Below are 24,513 nucleotides of genomic sequence, written 5' to 3' on the forward strand. Positions count from 1 at the left end.
TAGTACATGGTACACTTTCTTGTTCAACTTTATGTGATGGCTAACAATTGGCTCATCCTGACTTTGATAATAATTAATAGAGATATTCCATTTGTCTTTATCCATATATTAGTTTTGTTCTGAATTAAACATTTTTATCTTTGACCGTCATTTTTAAAAAAGTTATATATGTTAACAACATAAGATATATGTTTTAGATTCATTACGACAAATACTTTCAATAATATGTAGTCCATATGTTATAAAACTACATGGATTTTTGGATTTTATAGAACTAATGGTCAAATTTAGAAATGTTTGACTTAGAACAAATCTAATACGACAGAGAGTAGGTCGATGACAAGTGGGAGATATAGCAGAAACAGGGAGATAAATTTTACGAAATCGCCCTTTATATGTCCAAATTAAATATCACAAAAATTTAGTGTTTGAGCCAAGACCATAAAAACGATACTGGAATCCTAAATTCTGGTTTGCAATTTTTTCAGCTGGAAACATAGGTCTAGACTATTTCACAACTTCTCACGATATGCATAATCATGAAGGTACAAACATGTACACATATCTATATTGGTGTTTTCTTTTTTTTTTTCAACGTAAACTGAATCTATACTAAGGGTTGGCTTAAATGACCACTAGTGTAAATCTTTGGCAATAGCAATTTTCTTTACCTGTCGGTTGTCATCGATATGAACAATTTACAATTTCATATAAGGCGGATGAAGACAAATTTTATATCAAAGATGTAGTAATCAAACAAATCTATAACTTTGTAGTTAGCAGATTGTATAAGTATGCCACCCGTGTAAATAGGTTTACACTGCGCCAGTCTTAAGCCAACCGCCATTGTAATAGGCTTTTCACACTACTTGTTCAAGGAAAAAAAACAGTAGTGGAAAATCTAAATTTTGTAGCCATTGGAAATTGTCTATGTATTAGTGAATATTATTGAAATTATTAGGACCAAAGTTTAAGAATTTTGATTTGTCAAGTAAGAACAAATAAAAAAACTGACACCAAACAAATCCTTAATCTTAGTCTTATAGTTTCTTTTAGGTGAAGGTCGTCTAGGCAGTCTTCACTGTACAATCGTCAGCCTTCAACTTCCAGTCCCTAGTACACCAGCAACAAACAGAGTACACTTCGTTAAATAATGTCATATATTGTAATTGCAGTATTAAATAATATCTATTGTACGCTGATGTATTCCGATCCTCTGATCAAATACCCTGTTGAGTGTAATTGAGTATGGTATTAACGGAAAATTAAAGGGTACAGTGCAGCGCTGTACCACTTGGCATCTCGGGCGTATGTACGTACAGTAGCTACCAGACGTGCCAAATACTGCCCCTGTTCGTTAGTGACCCGTCCCCGATCCAACTTGATGAGAACGAGATCGGCCAAATCAATTGGGACAAGACGTGTAACTGTATCTGATGCAGTCAGTCATCGACGATACTAGTACTCGTGTAAGCAAACGCATCACAACGTGTTAAACGTGCATCGCTTTTGGAGTTTCCCATGGAAGGCCAGCCAGCCAACACCCAGCCGGGGTATGTGCCTGACTTGCGTTGGCAAGGGACTAGGAGGTAGTACACAGTGGTAGAGTGAGAGTCATCACCAAGGTAAGGACAACTAGCCCGCCCAGCACACACGCACGAGCACGAGGCCCGCTCCGCGCACATACACGCTTGCGATTCCGTTACGCCCAACTGTTCGGCGTCCCACTCGATCGCACGCAACGCGTGATGCAGAAGGGATCGGGCCAGCAAGAGAAATCCGGCCGCGTCTCGATCGGCCACGCACTCCACGTCTCGTCGATCGGGCCGGCGCATCCATCTCTCAACACGCGCGCCTCACGTCACGCGGGCACGGCGCGCCGGGCGCACGCGCGCTTGATGATGTGGTAATAATCTGGATCGGTGTTTCCGGGGTGGCAAGCGGCAACGACGAACGAGAACACGGCAAAGGGGGCGCGAAAAGGACGATTATTAGCCCCGCGCGCGGCGCGTTCCGCGTGAACCCGGCCCGGCGGGACCCCGTCCGCTCTCGAGACGCGGCACGGGGATGGCCCCGGCGGAAGCCAATCCCCGGGGAGGCGCCGAGCGAGCGTGACACGAGTAAAGGATGCGATCGGATCGGAGGTAGATAGCCTCTGCGGGTCAGCCGGTGCCCGGGATGAGAAAATCGTCGTGTGGCCTGCTTTTGGTTCGCCTCTGCTGCGTGCATTGCCTTGCCTCCTCGGAGGAGAAAGGCCGGAAAGCGTGCGCACCCTAATGCTGGTGCTGGGGGGTTAGTTGCCAGGCGAGCTTCGTGTGAGCCCCGGATGGAGGCGCACGCGGCCGCGCAGCTGGTGATGAGTTGGGCCGGGAGATCGTACGTGTTGCATGCAACTTGGGGCCGCCCAACGGACAGGGGCTAGAGGATGAAGAACCGAGTCACACGGGGTTCACTGTACGTGTATAGCTGTCATGGATCGGACAGGCTACTCCAGTACAGTACTGGTCGTGTTTCATATTACAGTACCAGTAGATCATGGGTGAAAAGCTAGCTAATCATGCATCCTTGTTTTACAGGGTCAACTTGAGTCCGAGCTCTGGCCACATGCCGTTTTCCCACCTATAAATTAATGTACTTTCAAGTTGCGGCAGATATGCCGGCCAAATATAATCTGTTTGTTAGAAAAGAACAGTGATGTATCTATCACCACCCGTCCAGATCGAGAAGGAACACATGCATGACACGGCGAGCTTCTTGTGATCCAAATAAAGCTATAAAATAGGTGCCGTGCTCCGTGTGAACGAGAACGACCCAGGCCAGACCAGCCAGCCAGCCAGCTGGTCTCGTCTCCTTCCTCGCCGAACGTACGTGGTACCGTCATCACGAGGTATGAAACCAATTAAGCAGCACCAAGTGTGCGCATCGTGTATGCTTTGCGCATATATGCGCGTCTCAGCTCCTCTCAGAAATCCAGATAAGAAACGCGGAACATATATTCTGGCATTAAATCTCGCTGGCTGGCCGATTTGATGCACGCTCGTGAAGGCGAGGTGGTAAAGGTAAAGCGGCGACGACGGCGACGCTCATGTCGTACGTGTGTGTGTGCTGCGCCCCTGCCGTTTCTCCGAGAACCGAGAGCACACTACTCGTACGCATGCAGCTGCTGCAGATCGGACCTCACACTCGGCGCGCCCGGTGCTGTTGGTTGGTGTGAGTGGATCGGAGCGCCCCGGTGTGTGTGAACAACTCGTGACCCGCGTACTACGTATAGCTGCTGCTGTGCTGCACCAGTAGCAGTAGAGTAGAGCGGAGCCCCATGGTTCCCGTGGACGACGACGTACACTGGACACCCGCGGACGGGTAAACGCGCGTTCGGACCTACTCCTGCCAATAGTACTACTGCCGCGACAATGACGACACGAGACGCACTTTACTTTTATATATCCACAAGTGCATCGTGTGTAGTATTTCTGTATGGTAGACAGCGACATTATTCTGGCAGGTACCTCTTCTGATGATGATACAACAATCAACAGACGTGGGGATATGATACACTTTTATGAAACGAGGACTAAATCGGAATTATAGAAGCGGAATCTGCAAATAATTTCCGTGACTAATGTATGGTCAAGCACGTTTTTTTGTTGTTGCATGGTCCCATCACAGAACCTAAAACCTAATGAGCTTATGATGGTACAATATATAGCACGAGGCCAACAAGACGTGTACGAAACAAACTTTTGAACGAATTTTTTTTTCGTCCAGATAAATTCGTATGCATATTCTTGCTGCATTAAAACCTCAACGTTGTGACATGGTTCTTCATCTTAAATAATGTGGCCCTTGCCATTAATTTCTGATAATTAAGAAACGAGACTGCCCTTTAGAGAAAATGCCGAGCGGACCTTCTAGATCTAACGTCTGTTTAGTAGGTTTTTGGACCGTCGAACGTGTTGGACTAGTTTTTCCTCGGAAGCATTGTCATATCCATTTTGAAGAGATTTGGCAGTTGAAGGGTCTTTTTTCGTATAGCTCCTCCTACTTCTAGATCTCTATGGAAATTTGATTCTCTGAAAGAAATAATTATCTTGAATTTACTAAGATATAAAGCTACATGTATGGTCACAACGTTGTGGAGTATCCTCTACCATAATGCCTTTTAGGCTTGCGACCACATTTAATCATACTTAAATTGCACACTTATTACTGCGTTGAAATAGGCACAATACGGTCAAGAATGATAGGAAATATGCATATGTGGATGGCCTCCGGAACTGGTTCAGATGATGGGCAACTCATTTATCCTCTACCAACCATTCTATTCTCATAAAAGTTTGATTTTTTTTTAAATTATATAATATAACATAGACATCCACAACACACATACACACTCACTACTGCAAACACATGTACATAAACCCTACTCATATTAGCATCTTCAAAGGACTAAGTCGATAGATCTCAAGATTATTCATAAAATCAGCACAGACGCCTCTCTGTACATAAGAATGGTGCCTACTATTAAAAGTATAGCGTCGTTAAATTCTAAATTAAATAGAAAAATGAGCACCCATACAAGTCGAGACCAAGTCGAGAACTCATACCTGCCCATCTGTAATAGTGTGCTCTAGGTATTCATTGAAATTTATCAGACTATTAGAGCTGAAAGGTGGTGCATCATAAATTGATGCGAACCTTTTGGAGTTCATACTAGTGCAGCAGCTGCAATCATGGTTTTGATATTGCCTTGTAACTGATTAGACGATGACTGTTTTTGGTTTTGGTTTCTATTATCTCTATCTGTCTGTCTGTTTCTTCAAGTTAGCTTTGATCAGTTGCATTTACAGTTTGATTAAGTCCTTTCTAGTCTACTAGAAGAAGAAATAAAGCGGGCAGGGTACAATGGCAGGATTAGCAGCTGACGGTAGGACTCTTTATTCTTCTTCTGGTGATAGAGCCGGGGTCGCGATTGATTGAAGAAGTCGTCCCGTCCGCCTTTCGTTTCAAATTGCAATTGTTTGGCAGGGGCAGAGCAGGGCACCTGCCGCCTTTGCATTGCATTGCAACCACCAGAAAGAGGATTACAACGGCAGGCAGGCAGCCCCAGCCCCTGGCTGGCAGCTGGCTGTGTACCATTATAGAGGATAAATAAAGAATAAGAAATCAGAAAAGAATCAAAAGTAAAAAAAAAAGAAAAAAGAAAAAAGGAAACCGCAAAATGGATGGGTGATAAAGAACAGCCCAGGTTTAACGGCCCAGGGGCCTCTGGGCCGAACAACCCCCGGATTGGGCTACCGCTGCAGCCGACCTTCACCCCGCGTGCGGTCTCTCTCTCGCTCTGCCTGCGACGACTGGGCTACGCCGTCGCCGCCGCCGCCGCCGCCGCCCTGCGTCAGGAGCCGGAGGTCTTCGTTGGACCCTTCGCCCGCGACGAGCGTCCGCCAGGTTTTCCCGCTCGCACCATTTCCCTTCTCCTCTCTCCACGACGCAAATCTCGGTGGAGGTTTCCCCTGCTCGCTGGTCTGCCCCTGCTCGCCGGTCCGCGCCTGCCCTGCTTGCCGGTCCGCGCCCGCCCTGCTCGCCGGTCCACGCCGCCGGGGCTGGCCGATCTCGCGGGTCCGCGGCGGCGAGGGTGGCCTGGATCTCGCCAGCGCCGGTGGCTTCGACGGTGGTGGACCAGAGAGGCAGAGCAGAGGCCGGCGGGAGTCCAGGTTGGAGTAGAGGGAGAGAGGGAGACGCGTCCGCGGTGGGGGAGGCGCAAGGCGGCGGCGCTGTGTACCGTTGGCGGTGGGGAGGGGCAAGGGCGGCGGCGCTGTGCTTCATGTGTGTGTGCGGTGAGATTTGGGGCTTGGTGGCTCAGACTCTGTTGGAGAAGGGCAGGATTTGGGTGTGCATCCTTTTACTGTAAGTGACCTATATTATGAAATAGGTCTTGTGTTTAGGTTGTCTCTGCTGGAGACAGTCTGATGTGCGAAACCGACCACCCAAAACCTAACTTAATCGGCTGTGCATGTGTACACCCATGTCCTTTACCGGTTCCATCCCTGTCCGTAGGCTGACGGCGATGGCGGAGGCGACGGAGAGGAGGAAGCGCGCGGCAGTCGTGGTACTGGGCGACATCGGCCGCAGCCCGCGGATGCAGTACCACTCCCTCTCGCTCGCTAACCAGGTCCGCTCCTCCTAAATCCACCATCTCGTTTTAGCAGTGTTTTGGTTGAATTGGCCAGGGCTGCACTGGAGCCGTCTCTCCAGCTTGCTGCGCGCAGTTGATTGTTTCTGCAGTAGCAACAAAACTTCTCTATTGTCCATGGAAAAATTTTGGAGTGATGTCAAGGAAGGAATAGTCCTTACAGTTACCTATCCGATGTTCAGAACACCAAACATGCAACTTTAGTGTGAGAGCGTATGTTTTTCCTTATATTATTGCTGATCCTTTGTTCATCTTCTTCACAGGCCAGTATGGAAGTGGACATTGTTGCAAATGGAGGTATTGGGTTCTTCGCAATTTCATTTATTTCACTTTCATGAATCTATTCTTTCAGTGGGGATCTATTTATACCTCAGTTATACACAGTTTAGTTTGTATTGTGCAATATAAAGTTATGTCAGCCTCTGTTGTTCCTTTTTCTTGTGGAGATATGACATTGTGTAAATGAACAGGAAGTGATCCTCACTTGTCATTGAGAGAGAACCCGTCAATTCACATCCACGAGATGGTATTGATGTTGGAAACTATTCTGTTGTTGTGTATTGCCTTTTTTTTTTTGTCACTGTTAACTAGAAAATTCTCTCTTCAGAAAACAGTGCAGTTAACTGGAATTTCAAAGATATCTGGTGCCCTGGCACTTCTACTTAAAGCTGTTGTCCAGTTCATTTTGCTGGTTTGGTTCCTTTGTTTTAAGATTCCTCGCCCTGATGTCTTTGTTGTTCAGGTTAGTGTCAAGTTCCTTATTATCTGTATCCAGATTCCAGAATTGCATGAACCCTATACACAACCACTATCAGTTCAGATGTCATATGAAATAATTAGATTTCAGTCTCTTAGAGTAAACTTGCTTATCGTTTCTTTGTGCTTGGCTTAAGCTGGAGATCATGCTATGCAGTGTGTATGGTCTCCTATTTTTGACACCTCCTCATTCTGACTAGTCGTTGTATAGCACATTTTTGAGAATATGCTCCAGTCTCCTCTTTTAGTTGATTATATTGTAGTTTTGTAGCATGGGTAATTAGATTTCAGTCTCTTAGAGTCCCTTTTGTTTGAAGCTTACAGAAGCACCTTTTTTTTACATAGTCTCAAAATTTTCAACAACATGCTCTGTGATGCAACAGGAGGCCTAATTCAATTTTTGTTTTTCTCCAATAGAATCCACCCTCTGTTCCAACACTGGCTGCTGTAAAATTGGCAAGCTGGCTGAGAGGTGCTAAATTTATTGTTGATTGGCATAACTTTGGATATACATTGCTGGGGTTATCGCATGGTCGAAGTCATATTATTGTCAAAATTTATTTCTGGTAATCTATTTTACCCTGTTTGTTTATTTTCTGTTAAGATTAACATAGCATGTATAACTTGGTGTTCATGAAATTTGTTCCTTTACTTGAATATGTCTGTTAATATAGTAACATGTTCTGTATTCTATAGGTTTGAGAAGCACTTTGGGCGGATGGCTGATGGTGCCTTTTGTGTTACAAAAGCAATGCAGCATGAGCTTGCTCAAAATTGGGGAATCAGGTAGACTGATCAAAATTTAAACATAGTTTTCTCCATATATATGAAGAACTACTGTTCACATTCTCTAGTCTGTAATTTGTACTAATATAACTTTCAATTCCAGGGCGACAGTTCTTTATGATCAATCTCCTGATTTTTTCCACCCTGCTTCATTGATGGAGAAACATGGGGTGAGCATCTATTTTGAGGTTTTCTTTCCTCCTTCCAGTACCACATGTGACCTTAAGACATGTAATAGTTGTTTAGCAGGCTAGGGAATTCCATCTGTAGTGCTATGGGCAATGCTGATTGCATATCAGTGGGTATGTTTTTCTTCAATTAGCCAGAGCATTTTGATGTTTTTGCTTATTTCACTTCAATTTATTTCTTGTTGCCTGATCATACATCGCAGAGGAAGTAGGGGAACACATGAACACTACTGCCTTTACCAGTAACATTGATGGTGAAGTTTTCTTGAAGCCTAATAGACCTGCACTTGTTGTGAGCAGCACAAGCTGGTCTGCTCTTTTGAACCGTGCAGTCATTGATATATAGCCTTCTTTATGTTCATTGCATGTGATTATTGAGTGGATAGTTCAAATATGAGAAAGGAAATAAACATTTACCACATACATTTCTAGGACGCCGGATGAAGATTTCAGCATACTTCTGGAAGCAGCACTGATGTACGACAGACGCGTCGCTGCAGCTTTAGGTGAAGATGATTCAATGGATGAGGAGCAACTTTGGATCGATATCAAGAATGGGAAGCAATTTGTCTACCCAAGATTACTGTTCATCATTACAGGTATAATCCATTCTGCTATATTAACTTGAATAACCAAAGTTTAAGCATTCTTTAGTTTTTCATGTACTCCAAATTTTCTAGGTAAAGGACCTGATAGGAAGAAGTATGAGGATCAGATAAAAAGGTTGAAGTTGAGACGTGTTGCCTTGCGGACGATGTGGCTTGCATCAGAGGACTACCCTCTATTGCTCGGTATGCCAGCTGATTTTACACGTGCGCAGACACTTGTAGCACAAAACCTATCCCAACTTGATGGTTTTCTAAGCATGAAGAGTGCTTTAAAAAAAACATTGCAGGGTCAGCTGATCTAGGAGTGTCGTTGCATACATCTTCATCAGGGCTGGACCTACCAATGAAGGTTACTCATATACTTGTTTTTATTAAAGGTTGAAGGATTTTTATTAGCTTGATTATAACCTGAATGGTTTTAGGTGGTTGATATGTTTGGATGTGGATTGCCTGTTTGTGCTGCTTCATTTTCCTGGTAACCCAGTTTCTTATTTCTTTTATCTGCAATATTTTGCTTCATCTAGTTTTCACTGAAGCATTAAGGCTTGCTGCAGCATTGAGGAGCTTGTAAAAGTAAACAAAAATGGTCTTCTTTTCTCAACATCTTCGGAGCTTGCTGATGAACTTATGGTCAGGATCACTTGAGTATATTAGTTTCCATGTCATTTCACTGAATGATTGTTTTGACATATTTGGAATCTGCACATATGGCAACTTCCTTTTTTTCTCTGAAATAAAAGGAAGAGCACGATTGCATCGTGACTTAATATTTATCATCAAAACCAATGCTAATGTTTACAGTTGCTATTTTCTAAACAATGCAGATGCTCTTTAAGGGGTTTCCAGAAGAATGCAATGCCTTGAAATCCCTCAAAGAAGGTGCCATGAAGTCAGCATCATCTTCAAAATGGTCAACAGAATGGGAAACCAATGCCTTACCTTTGGTGAACCAAGTAAGTGGCCAAACATTACTTACTAAAATTGTGGTTACACTCATCAGCTTAGGCCTTACCCTTTTTTTCATGTTTAAATTTGTAGGTCATTGGATGAGATGTGTGCTAACACATATCAAATAGAATTGTTCTATTCCAGAGAATCAGAGACAGGTGTGCTAGAGAGACCAGATGTACATCAAAAGGGTACGGATTGCTTTCACCAGCCGCTGCCAAAATCAGTTGCTAGTTTATGCCATGTGCTGATGTGCGCCACTTCAGCAAAACTTGGGCAATTTTATAGATACGAAGGTCTTTCCTTTTTAGGCTGGGAAACATACTCTGCTGAACACATGTATAAGTTGTTTCAGGATGTATACTACTGTAGGCCAGCACTTTGTTTGATAATCTGGTCTATATTGGAATATCTTTAGTGTGTCACATGACAAAGGAAACATAGAAAAACCATATTGTTTTCCCTGGTGTTGAAGGCCATCTGATAAGATCATACGCAGACAGGCGTGTATACAAACAAAATTGTGCAAGGAACCTTTTTGCTTCCATCCTGGAAGTTCAGATCTCTAACACGATGTCTGTAGAATTAAAAGGATATGTCAGATACATGGTCATATCTTATGTTTACTTGCATATGCACACCCTGTTACAAATATACTCTTGTACCAGAAATGAACATACACTGTGAATCTGTTCTGATCCATTTGCCCCCTTCGTCCTCGGCCTGTACCTTGCCTTTCGGAGCCATCTGGACCACCTGATCATCCGTTGTTGCAGCATCAGGGAATAGTGGGTTTTCAGGGTGCGCCTTCTTGAGCAGCAAACCCCAGACAATCTGTCAAACAAGAAAGCCATGTGTGGTGAGTAACTCTAAATTCCAAACCAGTTCGGTTCTTTAACCTGAATGCAACCTGAACTCTATAGCACCTCGTCAAATCTCATTTCAGGTACAGTTTCCCTGAAGCTTGGTCTGGGCCGCCGGAAACCTCCGAAGGCTCTTGTTGCAAGTGCTCTGAACGATCTTGGCCTACCAATGCCTCCACTCCTGGAGGTGGAAGAACAGCTCAGGAGCCGCTCCAGCTGCAGGTGATTTACCCTGCCCAGCTCACCGGCTGTGGCGGTTCTTCTGGCTTCCGCGAGCGATTTCAGCTCCTGCAGCTTGCTGAGCTCGTCCAGACGCCCACAGCTCTTCACTCTCTTCCCTTCTTCCCTCGTCCCGAACGTCCTGATCGACAGCATCGCCGTGGTCCAGCTGTCATTGAGCTTGTCTGTCTGAGGAAGTCCACCGGAAGCGTCAGCTGCTGCAACACGGGGAGTGTAACTGTGTAAGAGTGTGAGTTTCAGCTATACAGACACATGAAAGAATGCCGTTTCAGGCTTTCGGCTTTCAGCCTATCACTTACGCCGAGCCAAGCCTGCGCTGAATTCTGCAGATCTCCTGCTGCGAGGCGATCCATGAAGCTTGGTCTGCATCCAGTTGAGAACCTGCATCCGCCACAGCAGCAAGAATTAAACACCTGCAGTGACATTCAGCCATAGCAAGTTCAGACGAAACAGTGACAACGCCTGCGTAGCGTACCCCCATGGTTACCGGTGCTCTATTCTCTTGTGTAAGCAGCTCGGACAAATGTAGGTGGTGAGGTGAATGAATGGTCTTGATATATAGCTAGCGCATGGTCGCATGAATGATGCAAGTGTGTATATATATATAAACTTTGGCCATGTGGTCACAACTGAAGAAAATCTGGTTAAAGACTGCATCGGCGTACACCTCAACAGAAGAAGCTCATGCATGGCCAGTGCTGTGTCCAGCAAACTGGGTGCACTTTTACAGGATCATAAGCACACGTACATTCCCGACTTTGCCTTCACTCGAAGCAAAAACTTGTAGCCATCGAGGAAGATCTATATATCCTGTTTTATGGGAAACGCGTGGTATAGCCAAAGCACACAAAAATAAGATAAAATGGAGGACAGATGCACTGAGAGTCGAGCAAAGAAAGATAGATCGCATGCGTTTCGGAACAAATGGCGTGTGACAAACCTGGCCACAGGTTTCTGAATTCTAATGCTCGGTGCTGGCATGTTTTGTGTGGACTGTGGAGGTCTCTGTCTTTCAACAAGTGTACGTGTCCTCCTGTCCAGATCATCGTAGGCAAGTAAGCAGGGAGGTGAGGTCAGCATGGCTCACTCTCAAGCTTGGGATAGTTGTAGATTGTTTTTTTTTGGCACATTGGTTGTGGTGGCTGAATTGAAATATAAAATCGCCAAGTTCTGCTAGTATATAAATACTGATTAGAAACAAACGATGCAGTTCCTGAGTAGGCACCGACAAATGGTCCCGCATAAGGGATGTTTGGTTAGGGGTGTTAAAGTTTAACAGTACTGTAGCGTTTTTGTCTTATTTAACAATTAGTGTCTAATCATGGACTAATTAGGCTTGAAAGATTCGTCTCGCAAAATTACTCTCTAACTATATTTTTAATTTCATAAATAATCTATATTTAGTACTCCATATGTCTAAACATTTAATATAAAGGAAGTCAAACTTTAACTGCGGCAACCAAACGGAGGCTAAAGTGAAGTGCACTGGTTGGCATATAATTTTTTTTATTAGAAAAACAGTTCCTGAATGTGCATCTGTGGGCTCGCTGGTGCTCCATCGGCTGACGGCCCAATTCCGAGTCGAGCGGGCTCGTGTGATGGGGCCCCACGTTACAAAACCGGGTCGGACCCAGATCCCATCGAAGAGAAAAGTCGGGCCCGGGCCCGGGCCCGAACGGGCTACCTCCTCTTCTTCTTGCGGAATAAGAAGAGGAGCCGCGGCGGCGTGTATAGTCGTGTGCCCGAGGTCCCCCAAGCGCGCAGCTCACACAAACACACCCTCGCACCACGCCCAGCTCCGGCGAGATCTTCCGGCGGCCGGCGACATGAGCCGCGGCACGGGCGCGGGGTATGACCGCCACATCACCATCTTCTCCCCCGAGGGACGCCTGTACCAAGTCGGTGAGTGCCTACCCCTCCCAAAACCCTAGCCTTTTTTCCCCCCTCCTCCTCGTCGCTCCTTAGATCTGGGTCGGACTTGTAGTACATCTGACCTGTGCCGTTCCGTGTGCGCAGAGTACGCGTTCAAGGCGGTGAAGTCGGCGGGCGTCACGTCGATCGGCGTCCGCGGCGCGGACTCCGTCTGCGTCGTCACCCAGAAGAAAGTGCCGGTGAGTTGCTCGCGGACGCTCGCCTCCATCGATCGGGGCGGCGCGGCTGACCGTTTTTGTTGCGCTACCCCCGATGCGGGGTGGTGCACTGAAAAAGATTGTAGCTTTCTGTGTGTTATAGCGGTTGGATTGGCTGTTTTGTGTGGCCAGACCTTAACGTGTTGTGCGTGCAGGATAAGTTGCTGGATCAGACGAGCGTGACACACCTGTTCCCGATCACCAAGTTTGTAGGATTGCTTGCCACTGGCCTTACAGGTATTGTGTTATTTTGCTTTGCTCCACATCATTATTTAGCCAGTAGTGATATTATGGTACAGAGCTTGTTTTAGATGCTGTAGGCTATGAGAAGGCCCCCCTTTTCGTTGAATTGCAGGTTCTAGATATCAATTTTGTGAAAGATCAGTGGAAATTGACTAATGATATTGCTCGCACTAAATAGAATAGGACAACATAAGTTGGGATTTATAGTGGAGTTTTGGCCATCGATGATTTTTGTTTGATTGAATTAAGTTAACTCTAGCAGCTGAGTGTCGAAATCTCAAGTATTTAGAGCTTCATTCATCATGAATCATCGTATGGTTGAACCTTTAACAAAGGAGTTCAAGGCTTTTCAGTTTCACAAGGAAACTGCTAGTTTGAGACTTTGGACAAGAGTTTGTGTTATGATTTTGGCACGTGCTATTTTAGGAAACAACGGATGTCTTGCCACTTTTGTTTATTCTTCCCATAGGGATATGACAACAAGTAGCGCCCTTTCTTAAAATCTCAATTGATCTGTTACTGTGTATTTTCCCTTGAGGATGCCCATTAATACACGTTGGCACTGGTTACCACCTTGCTGTTTTCATATATTGCACTATTGAATTACACAATAATACATCTTGATCTTTATCAGTAATGGATATGTTGTATTATTGTTCACAGCTGATGCAAGGTCATTGGTTTCCCAAGCAAGGAACGAAGCAGCTGAGTTTCGTTTTAAATGGGGCTACGAGATGCCAGTTGATGTGTTAGCAAAATGGTATTGAGACTTTTGTTGTTCAGGCACCCAATTTGTTAATGGTGCTTTGTGCATATGACTAAGTAGTAACAAGCATATAATACATTACATATCTTATTTATCTTTCAGGATTGCTGACAAAGCTCAAGTTTACACGCAGCATGCATACATGAGACCCCTTGGAGTAGGTTAGTATCATCACACAATACACATTTGCTGTTCCATTAAGCTTCTGTCATTCCACTATGATGTTCAAGCGTTAAGATAGCATATGGCTTATTGCCATCATTTTCATATTTGCTGCCATTCTTCAGTTGCTATGGTCTTGGGCTACGACGAAGAGAAAAATGCCCAGCTATTCAAATGCGACCCTGCTGGTCACTTCTTTGGACATAAGGTATATGCCTATTTTGTTATGCTCCAGATGCCACCTTTCTCCTTGATGAATTTCTGCTGAATGTCCTGTTTGTCTGTCTCTGCTGAATGGACATAATGTATATTTGTTAAGAATTAAATAATTTACTGATATTTTATTTCAGGCAACTAGTGCCGGGCTCAAGGAGCAGGAAGCAATAAATTTTCTGGAGAAGAAAATGAAGGATGATCCTAAATTCACCTATGACGAAACTGTTCAGGTAAATGTTGCATGGCTTTTGCTTCAAACAGGCACAAAGCTATAATTGCTCACGATATTATACTGCTGCGCCAAGCTAGTAAAAAAGCTTATATGTTTTCTCAATATATGGTCAGAGTAATGTAGCCGTTGCATAGATTCTGCAGCTCACATTCACTCATCAATTATTAAATATTCCCTCCTTTCTAAATTATAAGATGTTTTGACATTTCTAGATACATAGTTAAACTATAGATATACACTAAAAGCAATATATCAAGAAAAGTCAAAACATCTTATAATTTGAAATGGAGTTAGTATGTAGAAGTTGAGGTATTTAACTAACTTCTGCCCAATGTTTCCAGATTGCAATATCTGCATTGCAATCAGTTCTCCAGGAAGATTTCAAGGCCACTGAGATCGAGGTTGGTGTTGTGAGAAAAGAAGACCGTGTTTTCAGAGCTCTCACAACAGAGGAGATCGATCAGCACCTGACGGCAATTAGTGAACGGGACTGAGGTCATATGTTCATGTCAGCGCTCCACACACTGGGCCGTGCCATTGTGCTTCGGCACTCTCATTTAGTTTCATAGTCATCAAAGGAACTGAGTGTACCATTTCATGTCTAACACTGAAAACAAGCCCCCCCTCGATGTACTCGTTTCATATCTTTCTGTGGTTGATTGAATTTGGTACGTTTTGGTTTTGTGTTGCCAACTATGTTTGAATGGCTGAGCGATTGGTAGTTCATGTCGCCAATACTTCTAACCGTTCCATAACGGTGTTTGAGTTGTCTGATACCTTAACCATCCAATCGTCCTGAAGTCATTTTCCTGTAAATACAGCCCATAAGATTTAGCATCACCTCACAATTTGAATCCGCCAGCAGCAGAGGTTGTGCACAATTTGAATCAACCAGCAGCAAAAGTTGTGAAGACGCACAACTTGAATCCACCAGCAGCAAAGAAACTATATGCATCCACCAGCACCGAAGGTTGTGAAGACGCACAATTTGAATCCACCAGCAGCGAAGAAACTATATGAATCCACCATCACCAAAGGTTATGAACGAGATTATGATTGTGAAGATGCTATCCCCTTATGCATCCACCAGCACCAAAGACTGAACGAGAATATTCCCTAACTCCGCAAATGTTAACATGTATACATTTGCTGACAAAAAGCCTGATATACGAATGTTACATGACCTATCTTAACGCTTCTATCCAGCTAGCCATCTCTGCCATATACAAAAGTACAAGTCAACTTTTTTTCCCTTCTCTTTTCATCTGATCCAGTTCTGAACAACAGCTAGGCCAGTTCCATTAGTACAGCAGGACGCGGAAGAGGCCCGGTTGCGCCTGTGTGTACTGAAGGCCATGCTCCATGAGGTACTGCTCGACGGCAGCGGTCAGCCTTGCTGGGGTGCGGGCGCTTGATATTATCACAGCCTGGAGTCGGCGACCAGTGGATCTCACAATCTTTCTTCGGTTGTTGAGCTCGTAGTTCAGGACATGTATCGCCTCACTGACGTGAAGACCACAGAGATCGATTGGGGGATTTTGTTCCTGGATGAGGCCTTGCAACTCTGGCATTTGGAATCTGTTGGGAACAGACAAATGTTTTAGCTTTCGTGCAGTACTAACATCTCATGTCGAAAAATGAAATCATGTTGCAGGGCCTCCGGCCTTCCTCCCATCACAAATTTTAAGTCAACATAGGTTGTCCAAATTCAAAAAGTCTGTACATATGCATTAGCATTACGACATCCATATTTAAGTTACTTCTATAACAAATAGCATTTTCATTTAAGTATTTAACATAATGTATTTTTATTAATATATTATAAGTCAGTTTCGTATTAGAGACCGTGTCCATGTTCCTAACAAACTTATATTTGTGATCAGGAGAAGTAGCAGTTACCACGGTTGGACCCTCGTAGAACATGACAACTGCTGGTCACTATGGTCTACAAGAAAGTCACAATTCAATAGACACATCTGACTTGGCCAGTGTGCTAACAACCTCCTAACATAAAGCTACAATACCATCCACACATTCTTGCAAGTTATACTGAATATGGAAACTATATATGACAACCATCATTGTCCTACTGTGTAGTTATACTGAATATGGAAACTATATATGACAACCATCATTGTCCTACTGTGTATTAACATTGGAATTGAAAAATAAACACAATAAAATGGTTCGCAACCAAATAGATACCATTTACACTACAAAATCTTTGTATCAAACTATCGATCACTGACTACAGGGACTGAGTTACATGCTCATTTGCCACCAATTAAAGCTCAATTCAGTATTTGGACGCCCAAAGAAAAAAAACAATATGAAGCCATAATTAGTGTTCCAACTTCCAAGCAGAAATAACACCTAATTGGAAGCCATACCATATATTTCCAAATTATAAGTTGTTTTGACTTTTTTTTAGAAACATAGCAAAATGGATGTACCAAAAAAGTCAAAGCTTCTTATAATTTGGAACGGAGTAAGCATATGGCATCAAGGAAAATTTATGTCTGACCTTTGTCGATATGTTGATTCTCTAGCCTTCTCCTGAACCATCCTGGTTTGTATACTGTATAGCTCCTTCAATGTTAGATCCTTTGTTAAAGGGTTGTTGCCCATCAGAAAAGCCTGTCTATCCTGCTAAAATTTTCGGCATATAGAAAACAGTTCTAAATGATTGGATAATGAATGCTCATAACTGAGGAGATACTTTTAGAAGCTTGCTATAGATTGTGAAAAAATATCATCAAAACCACTGAATTGATAATATACTAAGCTAGGTCCTAGGTGGTATCTGAGAATTATTCTTCCATCATCGTAACAAAAGAGAAAACTACTATCCGCCATCAGAAGATGACTTGGTGCTCTATTTGCCACTGAATATTTTTTGGTTCCTTATCTGTCATCCAGTTTAACTTTTATTCCTTATTTGCCACTTCTGTTGCTTTTTGTCAGTTTACGTCAAAATGTGTCCCCTTTGAGACCTTAAAAATTTGAGTGTTTGTATGATTTGACCAGAATGCCCCCATGGGACTACCTGTCCACAAGACAGCAACCTGCACTGCTGTCATAATCTCACACCGCCTGCATAACCTCACACCGCCTGTTGCCCTGTCCCCAGCCAGTCTGCACTGACCAACCATACTGCCCGTCCCCAGCCGGTATGCGCTGGCCGCACCGCTCGTCCAAAGCCAGTTCTCACCACCCACGCCCCTCCCTCCCCAAGTGACAGAGCTCCCCCTCAGGATGTCGCAAATCTAGTCCAGGCCGACGCTGTCCGCAGCCGATGCCGACAGCTCCCCACCAAGCTGGCGCCATCCGCATACCGCATCTGTTCCATACCGAGGACCCCCTCCATGCCGCCGGTGCAGGTGAGACCCAGATCGCAGATCTAGTCCAGGCCGATGCTGCCCACAGCTGATGCCGGCAGCTGCAGCTCCCCTCCAAGGTGGCGCCGTCCGCATACCGCATCTGGTCCATACCGAGGACCCCCTCCATGCTGCCGGTGCAGGTGAGACCCAGATTCCGTCTTTCTCTCTCTCTCTCTCCCCCTGGATCTGAAAGACCTAGTAAATTTCCTTCTTTGAGAAAATAGTTTGGGCTCCAGTCAGTTTCTTGTCTTATAATAATAGATTGGTTGAAAATGCATTCTTGGTTGAGAATATAACATGTTGGAGATGAACAATTATTCAGACTGAGTTGTTTGAGCATGAAAAAAAAAATCATTTTCTTAACTGCACGGAACAAATACCATTTACTTATTCAGAAGTATGCTTGGTCTGGAATGCTTTGATACCTATATTTGTGAAGCTATCTATTTTTGCACTGAACATTGCTTGTACTGATGTATGCACTTCATTAAAAATGATGCGAGAGACCACATTTTAGCTTCTGTGCATGGCATCATACAAAGTCCGAAATAGCCATATATTTACATTATCAGTGTTAAGGAAGGAAACCAGGACAAATTTTACTACATGATGTACACAGGGAAGTGGCAAAAGTGTCTATTCCAGTACCACTTAACAGAAATTAACTGAAAAAATGATGGAAGTAGCAGATAAGGAATGAAAGCTAGAGTGGACGGCTGATAACCGAAAACTTTTTAGCTACAAATAAGGCACAAGTTATCTTCTGATGGCAAATAAAGGATGCTGTCTAAAAAAATCAGATATACATGTGAACCATACCAAATCAGTCCAAAATTGTAGCTACAGATCACAATGCCAAGTATGTTTATATTGTCTAACATACAATCAAAGGTCGTCACAATTGTAATGAAAAAAGGTGAGCAACACTGTCGGTTGATCTGTTCTATTTACCACAAACCATTAGTCAACTCTAGTTCTCCTGTAATTCATAATGTTACTATGTCGCAACAAATATCACTGTTTTCAGCAGTAGAACCATTTTCTATTGGATCCTTGTAATTGAATTTATTTCAATGTTCAAGAAGAAGCTAGGCAGTTTCTAGGTGACGACCCATGGCCTAGAGCCTAAGCAACCCTAGGCATTTCAAGGTGTTTTTCTAGGCGTTTTAATTTTTATACACATACATATATATTACCTTAAATTACCTTAAGTAAAAGAAGAAATAAGAGATTTGTGGACTTAAAGTTGGAAGAAAGGCCCATCAAGAAAGCCCAGCTCACCTTATCCACCCCTTCCACCTTATCCATCCAACCATCCTCCACCCACCGCACGAACCAGAGTCTGTGCTCTGCTTTCTCCGCCTCCCTTCCCTGCTTCTCCGACGTCGCCTGCTCCTCCCTCCTTCCGACGCGCGCCTCCTCCTCCGGTGACACGTGCCTCCCCCCTCCTCCGACAGCTGTGCCCGCCATATCCGCGGCCGTGCGTCCGTAGCGCCGGCATCTACTGCCGGACATCCACACCCGCCCTCCTTCACAGCTGCGCCCGCTGCCCACCTTCCTCCCAGCCGTGTCCCAGCCTCCACTCGTCGCCTGCCGCCGCCTCCGTGCCGGCGGCCCGCCCTCCTCCCGGCCACGCCTATCTTCCGCCTACCCCCATAGGCAAGGCGGCACCCCTCCGCCTAGCGCGGCCCAGGTGAGCACCTAGAAACGCCTTTTTGAACATTGATTCATTTTAATAATCATAATTTATACACAGATTAATTAAGCTAATATGGTCGTATATGGAATATATTTATATATTATTGTGGGCCATATGAGAGAGATACTTATGCGTTGCATTTGTACCGGAGGGGAGCGAGTTGAAGAGCGTGTTATAAGTTGCAAAGTAGAGACATAGCATGGTGATCTACAAAATCAATTTCCATTTCCCACCCTATGAATCTGAGATGGGCTATGTGAACTTTGGAAAGTTGTGGAATGTCAAATTCCAAGCCAAATAGCTTTGTCTATTAAGTAGATTCCAATTCCCCCAAAATGAAAGGATCCAAACGGCCCATAACAGAAAAGGGGCTGATCATAATTGAACTGAGAGTGAGAATTTGTGATTCAAAGCAATTAAAAGTTAATGTTAAACAGAATGTGGATCAACTACCAGCCTCAATTATCTGCAAAATTTAAAATGCCTGCTCCTATTGACATAGGATGATTGCATTCACTTACAGTTACAGAGCAGTGATACTAAAAACAGCACATGCAATATTTTTGCTTGAAATGTTTGAATAGTTCAGTTTCTCACAGTGGTTTATCTACCTGTTCAAGAACTGCATGTCGCAGGCTTGCAAAATCATGAACTTCATCCTTTGATTCCAAATAAGCGTTTGCTGTCATCAGAAACAAGTTCAAACCATAAGGAAATATGCATGCCACACACATTTACTAGCATATTATGAAAAGTATACTGTAATTCAAGAGCACTACCCGCAGCATCACTTTCAAGCCAAGCTGGTCCTGTCTGAATTCCAGCCATGTTTTGTAGGGTATTGGTTGAGATCATATCATGATTTCCATTATATGAGCCACCCAACAGCTGAGAACCTCTGCTTGAACCAAGACCAGGAACAGGCAAACTAGTCATCTTGTACCTTCCTCTAGGAACATCGAGGGATATGTGTTCACGTCCAGCTGAAGGTGAAACAATATCATCTGCGAGTATAGCTGAATGAGATCTATATGGACTGTTTGGCAGACCAAAAGATTCATTACTATAGTTTCCAAGACCATTTTGGGCATATGATGCTGGTGATGGAGGACTTGAATTTCCAAATGACAGTGACCTGAGGTTCTGACCAAGTCGTCCATCAACCTTACTCTGTTATTAGGCATACAAGAATAATTAGCAAATATATGTAGAAGAATTCATGCAGTAAACAAATACAATAGCCATTTCCATGAAGCATGTTGAAAAATAGAATAAAATTTTGTGCAAGCACAGCGCATGCAATTTGTTAGCAGAAGGAAGATCAAAGGAAGAATTGTTTCATTATTGCTCAGAAGTAGAATAAAATCAGAGTATATGGAGTCACAGTGAATAGATTGACCTGGAGAGGAGGGAAAAAGTTCAGCGCCTTCTAGAGGATAAGCAATTCCCTACATTAAGCTACTAGTACACTATGCCCGAACATAGACCCGACAGTATGAATGTATGTACAATCAATCTGCATTAAAATAAGCCAGTTTACAGTGTTCTTGGAAATTTAAAATAAAAAGGTCATAATTTAAGCAATGCTTTGAATTTTAGAACCAATCATCCAATATAGAACTGGATAGTGAGACTGATACATTAGGTGCACAGTAGCTTCTCTTTAAGCTGATCTTTTGCATAGATAGTTAAGTTATAAGTTGTCAGCGACATGACAGTTTCAGGACAGTAGGTGTGCAACTTTTGAAAAGAAGAATTTGATACAAACAGCATAGTGGATAACAAGAAACATGGCCACATGGGACAAAACAACTTTAGACAAATAGCATAGTTTATAAATTAGGACACTGAGGACAGACCTCCAGCTGACTCATGATATCCATAGTCGAGCTTAAGCTGCGCCTGCTTCCATACACATCACTAAGGTTGTGCAATGAAGCTCCTGAAATTTGAAGGAAAAATCTTAGGCCTAAAGGACCACACCCTCATGAAAGAAAAATTACAAACCATCACCATACCAATGCTAGAATCTCCATTGTAGTGACTGGTATCCCTTCTGCTTGTGTTATAATGTACCCCATTCCTCATAGTCTTCACCCATGGAGCAGCATTTGGACTCATGGAACCTGCAGTTGGACTCAAAATTGTGGCTTGGGACCGTTCATCCATATAAGTTGGGCCAGACAAGTTAATCTTTGGGCGCGTACTCAGTTTGTCCCTGATAAAAGGCGAAGCATGGTGCTGCATGCTCAGTGCCTGGTTTGGAGAAAATATTGATGTGCCAATGCCATCATTTATGGACAGGCCTGTGAGTGATAGACTGTCAGGTCCAGTACTTTCATCTTGTCCCAGGACTTTGAAATCAGGGGTAATGTCATCAGGGAGCTGTTGCTGCCAGTACTGATGTGCTTCTTCATCAGAGTTACTTCGTAAAATGGACTCTGGCTTGTCTGTGCTGGATTCTTTAGATGGCCCTGAGACAACCATAGTTGCATCTGATCTCTTGGAGGAATCATTGACAGATCTAAGGGATGAAGGAACAAATTCCTCTGCATTTGGATTTAGCATAGTGCTCTTGCTTATCATACTTATCTTCCTCTCTTCTATGGACATTGCTGACAGACAGATGTACCTCTTCTCAAGAATGGTAAGATTGCTACCAAAGAGTATGACACACCAAGGAGTACCGAGTCTTCTAGAGTGATTGTTCGTTGTGCCTATTAGACAGAGTTGGGGCATGGTAGTAAATGTTAGATTTCTGCAAATAGAAACTTAACAGAATCACAGACTGCTCCTAACTCTAAGAATGAAGCAAAAGGCCTTGATCATGATATATTTAAGCGGAACTAACTTAGAAAAATAACGACAAACAAAACTCAAAATCACTGACCTCTCACGGCCATGCTACCACTACATCCTTTAACACGACTAAACAATCAGGTCAAAGGAAATTACAGAAAGATAATGTCATAAATCCAAATCACTAAGAAACTGGGGACAGGTATGGATGAAAATGTCAAATAGAAATTGGCTTTATGCTGAAAGTGAGAAAAATGTAACTTAAAGGTTCAGATTTATGCAGAAGAAATGGACATAAGACACCAAACATGCACAAAGAAGAACTATGGTACTGAGCTGAACATCCCTAATCACTCCTGAATTGGGTTTCAAACTAGCGCAGGCACAGTGTCACTCATATTTCACACATCAACAAAGGTATAAGATTAAGAACTCCTATTGCTTGGGGGATCCAATTATGAGCAAATGACTTTTATTCTAGCATCGGTACATCAGAAATCTAGTACAATCAAAAGGCTGTTGTATTTCCAACATAAAGTATTTAAAATGTAATATTCTGATCGCAAAAACAACTTCTTGATAGAAGAAAACATGTGCCACTAAATTCCTCATTGTTCTTTGTTGACCAAGCAGAAGGATTCTACAATCATCACCTTGCACTGGATAATAATAATTGAAGTATATGCTCGCCAGTGCTCTATTCTAAAAATATTGACACCAGCTACTGCACCATTAACCATTCATAAGAAGAAGAAAAAAACATGGGGAATTGGAAATTTGAAGAAGACAGAACATTTAAACCAGCATCTTTACTAAAAGTATATAAAAAGCAAGCTCAGGTGCGACCCAACAGTAACACCCCCCTCAGGAAGCAGGGGCGGGCTTCACCTGAGCCCCAAAATTTTGGAAAACAAGCTGCGCCAACACCTTGATTAGGTAACAACAAAGCAAGAACTCGTGCACTGTCAACTCATGTCGATCTTGCCCGTTTTCAAGAAGAAGAACAAGAATCTAGACAGACCACGGATTGATTTATTGGATTAGCAGGACATCCGGCAGCACACAAATCTACAACAACTGAACGAAGCAGAAGAAGAATTTTAGGGTTCGATTGGCAACAAAGCCCTTTGAACTAGGGAATCCAAGCATCCAAGCAAGCTCGGATATGATTCTTACCAAAACGAAGGTAAGAGTACCGCGCCCGGACGGATCTCTAGACCGAGAGAAGAGGGGTTGCCGGCAGAAGTGGACTGAGAAGCGGCGGGCTGAGGACAGGCGCAGGCAGGGAGGGAGGGACCGGCGGCGATGCGCTCGGCAGCGTCGCGTATGGCGGCGTGTGCGTGGAGTGAGTGCGGAGGCGGATTGCAGCCACACGTTGACACTTCACCTGTTGCCTTCGCCCTACGCCCACATTGATTTTCTGTGGCACCTCTTTCTTTCCTACTCCACCTTGCAATCACGGTGTGGTGCGCAAATGTGGGTACTCCTCCGCTCCAATTTTTACTCGATCGGGTGTTTTTAGTTTGTCTTACTTATAAGTTTATTTTTTTCTAATTTTCTTACTTAAGTTTGTAGAAAAAAATAATGCATCAAGATCTATAACAACTTAACTTTATTGTTAAATCAATCATAATATATATATCTATTTGGTGTTATAGATGTTAATATATTTTTTATCAAAGTTAGCAAAGGTTTACCTATAAAAAAATACCTGACATTTAGAACAAAGAGTACTAGATAGCATCTATTTTTTGTTATCATTGTAATGTTTTGTTTTACTATCGTTATCAAAGTAATGTTAGAGGCAGGGGTGGATCTAGCACGAGGTGGGGGGTGAGCTCAAGCCCACACTATTTCTACTCGGAGCACGGAGCCCCTTCTACAAATTCACTCATATAAAAGCTTTAAAGGAAGAGGTTAGAGATGAATGAAAGATAATAAAAGAAGTCTCTCCTACAAATTTGTTCCTATAAAAATTTTAAAAATAAACTAGAGACATAAGAGAATAAAAGAAATCCTCGTCACTAGCACCGGCACTGGCTATAGTAGAGTATACGCAATACCACATTATTACCATTAAAAAGGTTAGCACACTATAATGCTTGGAGTACCAACATAGTGGCCGCTATTCGGTCCTAATAGATGTTCATTATTGACATGTTGTTAATGTCTATTTCTTTATTTTAAATTGTCATCTTGTTACAATATTGTATGTCCTTAAATTGTGTTACAATCAAAAGGCATGTGTTGTCATCTTATCATGCTGTACAAGTTCTGCTCCTAAAATCTAAATATTTTTGCAACGAAA

At 43.3% G+C, this 24,513-nt stretch overlaps 4 protein-coding genes across 10 annotated transcripts; 2 read left to right on the plus strand and 2 right to left on the minus strand.

The window, feature by feature from the left end:
• LOC8082012 (UDP-glycosyltransferase TURAN) lies at nt 5,262–11,231 on the plus strand. 3 transcript variants are annotated; one of them, XM_002465707.2, is made up of 18 exons: nt 5,262–5,445; nt 6,055–6,169; nt 6,454–6,487; nt 6,661–6,716; nt 6,798–6,932; nt 7,364–7,512; nt 7,643–7,732; nt 7,836–7,902; nt 7,971–8,034; nt 8,124–8,229; nt 8,353–8,519; nt 8,601–8,711; nt 8,816–8,877; nt 8,951–9,003; nt 9,083–9,158; nt 9,353–9,481; nt 9,567–10,335; nt 10,423–11,231. In XM_002465707.2, exons 2-17 carry the CDS (start codon nt 6,065–6,067, stop codon nt 9,576–9,578), a joined length of 1,416 nt encoding a protein of 471 aa, XP_002465752.1. In that variant the 5' UTR covers nt 5,262–5,445; nt 6,055–6,064; the 3' UTR covers nt 9,579–10,335; nt 10,423–11,231. The 3 variants fall into 3 exon arrangements, with proteins under 3 accessions (XP_002465752.1, XP_021306425.1, XP_021306426.1); XM_021450750.1 differs by lacking the exon at nt 5,262–5,445 and adding an exon at nt 5,455–5,904; XM_021450751.1 differs by lacking the exon at nt 5,262–5,445 and adding an exon at nt 5,457–5,910.
• LOC110431605 lies at nt 9,699–11,190 on the minus strand. Its single transcript, XM_021450752.1, has 5 exons — nt 11,055–11,190; nt 10,879–10,960; nt 10,403–10,776; nt 10,157–10,310; nt 9,699–10,053 (listed from the first exon to the last, which is right to left on the minus strand). The coding sequence occupies exons 1-5, from the start codon at nt 11,058–11,060 to the stop codon at nt 10,034–10,036; spliced, it is 636 nt and encodes a 211-aa protein (XP_021306427.1). The 5' UTR covers nt 11,061–11,190; the 3' UTR covers nt 9,699–10,033.
• On the plus strand, nt 12,263–15,048 carry LOC8082013 (proteasome subunit alpha type-6). The gene is made up of 8 exons (XM_002465708.2): nt 12,263–12,481; nt 12,596–12,690; nt 12,864–12,945; nt 13,615–13,711; nt 13,820–13,878; nt 14,005–14,087; nt 14,230–14,325; nt 14,669–15,048. The coding sequence occupies exons 1-8, from the start codon at nt 12,406–12,408 to the stop codon at nt 14,819–14,821; spliced, it is 741 nt and encodes a 246-aa protein (XP_002465753.1). The 5' UTR covers nt 12,263–12,405; the 3' UTR covers nt 14,822–15,048.
• Nucleotides 15,333–23,614, minus strand: LOC8082014 (polyadenylate-binding protein-interacting protein 7). 5 transcript variants are annotated; one of them, XM_021448482.1, is made up of 8 exons: nt 23,382–23,558; nt 23,227–23,282; nt 21,425–22,123; nt 21,266–21,348; nt 20,186–20,576; nt 20,018–20,088; nt 16,852–16,973; nt 15,341–15,905 (listed from the first exon to the last, which is right to left on the minus strand). In XM_021448482.1, the coding sequence occupies exons 3-8, from the start codon at nt 22,017–22,019 to the stop codon at nt 15,629–15,631; spliced, it is 1,539 nt and encodes a 512-aa protein (XP_021304157.1). In that variant the 5' UTR covers nt 22,020–22,123; nt 23,227–23,282; nt 23,382–23,558; the 3' UTR covers nt 15,341–15,628. The 5 variants fall into 5 exon arrangements, with proteins under 5 accessions (XP_021304154.1, XP_021304157.1, XP_021304156.1 ...); XM_021448479.1 differs by lacking the exon at nt 23,227–23,282 and having other exon boundaries at nt 15,333–15,905; nt 16,852–16,976; nt 23,382–23,602; XM_021448481.1 differs by lacking the exon at nt 23,227–23,282 and having other exon boundaries at nt 23,382–23,601.

The sequence above is a fragment of the Sorghum bicolor genome, chromosome 1, assembly GCF_000003195.3.
Source record: "Sorghum bicolor cultivar BTx623 chromosome 1, Sorghum_bicolor_NCBIv3, whole genome shotgun sequence".
NCBI lineage: Eukaryota > Viridiplantae > Streptophyta > Magnoliopsida > Poales > Poaceae > Sorghum > Sorghum bicolor.

What these genes read in the sequence shown, in the direction of transcription:
- LOC8082012 (XM_021450750.1), top strand. Translation starts at nt 5,822, where the DNA reads ATGTGTGTGTGCGGTGAGATTTGGGGCTTGGTGGCTCAGACTCTGTTG. An exon ending in ATTGTCAAAATTTATTTCTG is followed by an intron (nt 7,513 to 7,642) that starts GTAATCTATTTT and finishes TGTATTCTATAG; the next exon opens with GTTTGAGAAGCACTTTGGGC. An exon ending in GTTGTGAGCAGCACAAGCTG is followed by an intron (nt 8,230 to 8,352) that starts GTCTGCTCTTTT and finishes ATACATTTCTAG; the next exon opens with GACGCCGGATGAAGATTTCA.
- LOC110431605 (XM_021450752.1), bottom strand. An exon ending in CTGAAATGAGATTTGACGAG is followed by an intron (nt 10,311 to 10,402) that starts GTGCTATAGAGT and finishes CTTGTTTGACAG; the next exon opens with ATTGTCTGGGGTTTGCTGCT. An exon ending in GATCAGAACAGATTCACAGT is followed by an intron (nt 10,054 to 10,156) that starts GTATGTTCATTT and finishes TTAATTCTACAG; the next exon opens with ACATCGTGTTAGAGATCTGA.
- LOC8082013 (XM_002465708.2), top strand. Translation starts at nt 12,406, where the DNA reads ATGAGCCGCGGCACGGGCGCGGGGTATGACCGCCACATCACCATCTTC. An exon ending in TCACCCAGAAGAAAGTGCCG is followed by an intron (nt 12,691 to 12,863) that starts GTGAGTTGCTCG and finishes TTGTGCGTGCAG; the next exon opens with GATAAGTTGCTGGATCAGAC. An exon ending in GCTTGCCACTGGCCTTACAG is followed by an intron (nt 12,946 to 13,614) that starts GTATTGTGTTAT and finishes TATTGTTCACAG; the next exon opens with CTGATGCAAGGTCATTGGTT.
- LOC8082014 (XM_021448479.1), bottom strand. Translation starts at nt 22,019, where the DNA reads ATGTCCATAGAAGAGAGGAAGATAAGTATGATAAGCAAGAGCACTATG. An exon ending in ATATCATGAGTCAGCTGGAG is followed by an intron (nt 20,577 to 21,265) that starts GTCTGTCCTCAG and finishes GCCTAATAACAG; the next exon opens with AGTAAGGTTGATGGACGACT. An exon ending in GCTTGAAAGTGATGCTGCGG is followed by an intron (nt 20,089 to 20,185) that starts GTAGTGCTCTTG and finishes TTCTGATGACAG; the next exon opens with CAAACGCTTATTTGGAATCA.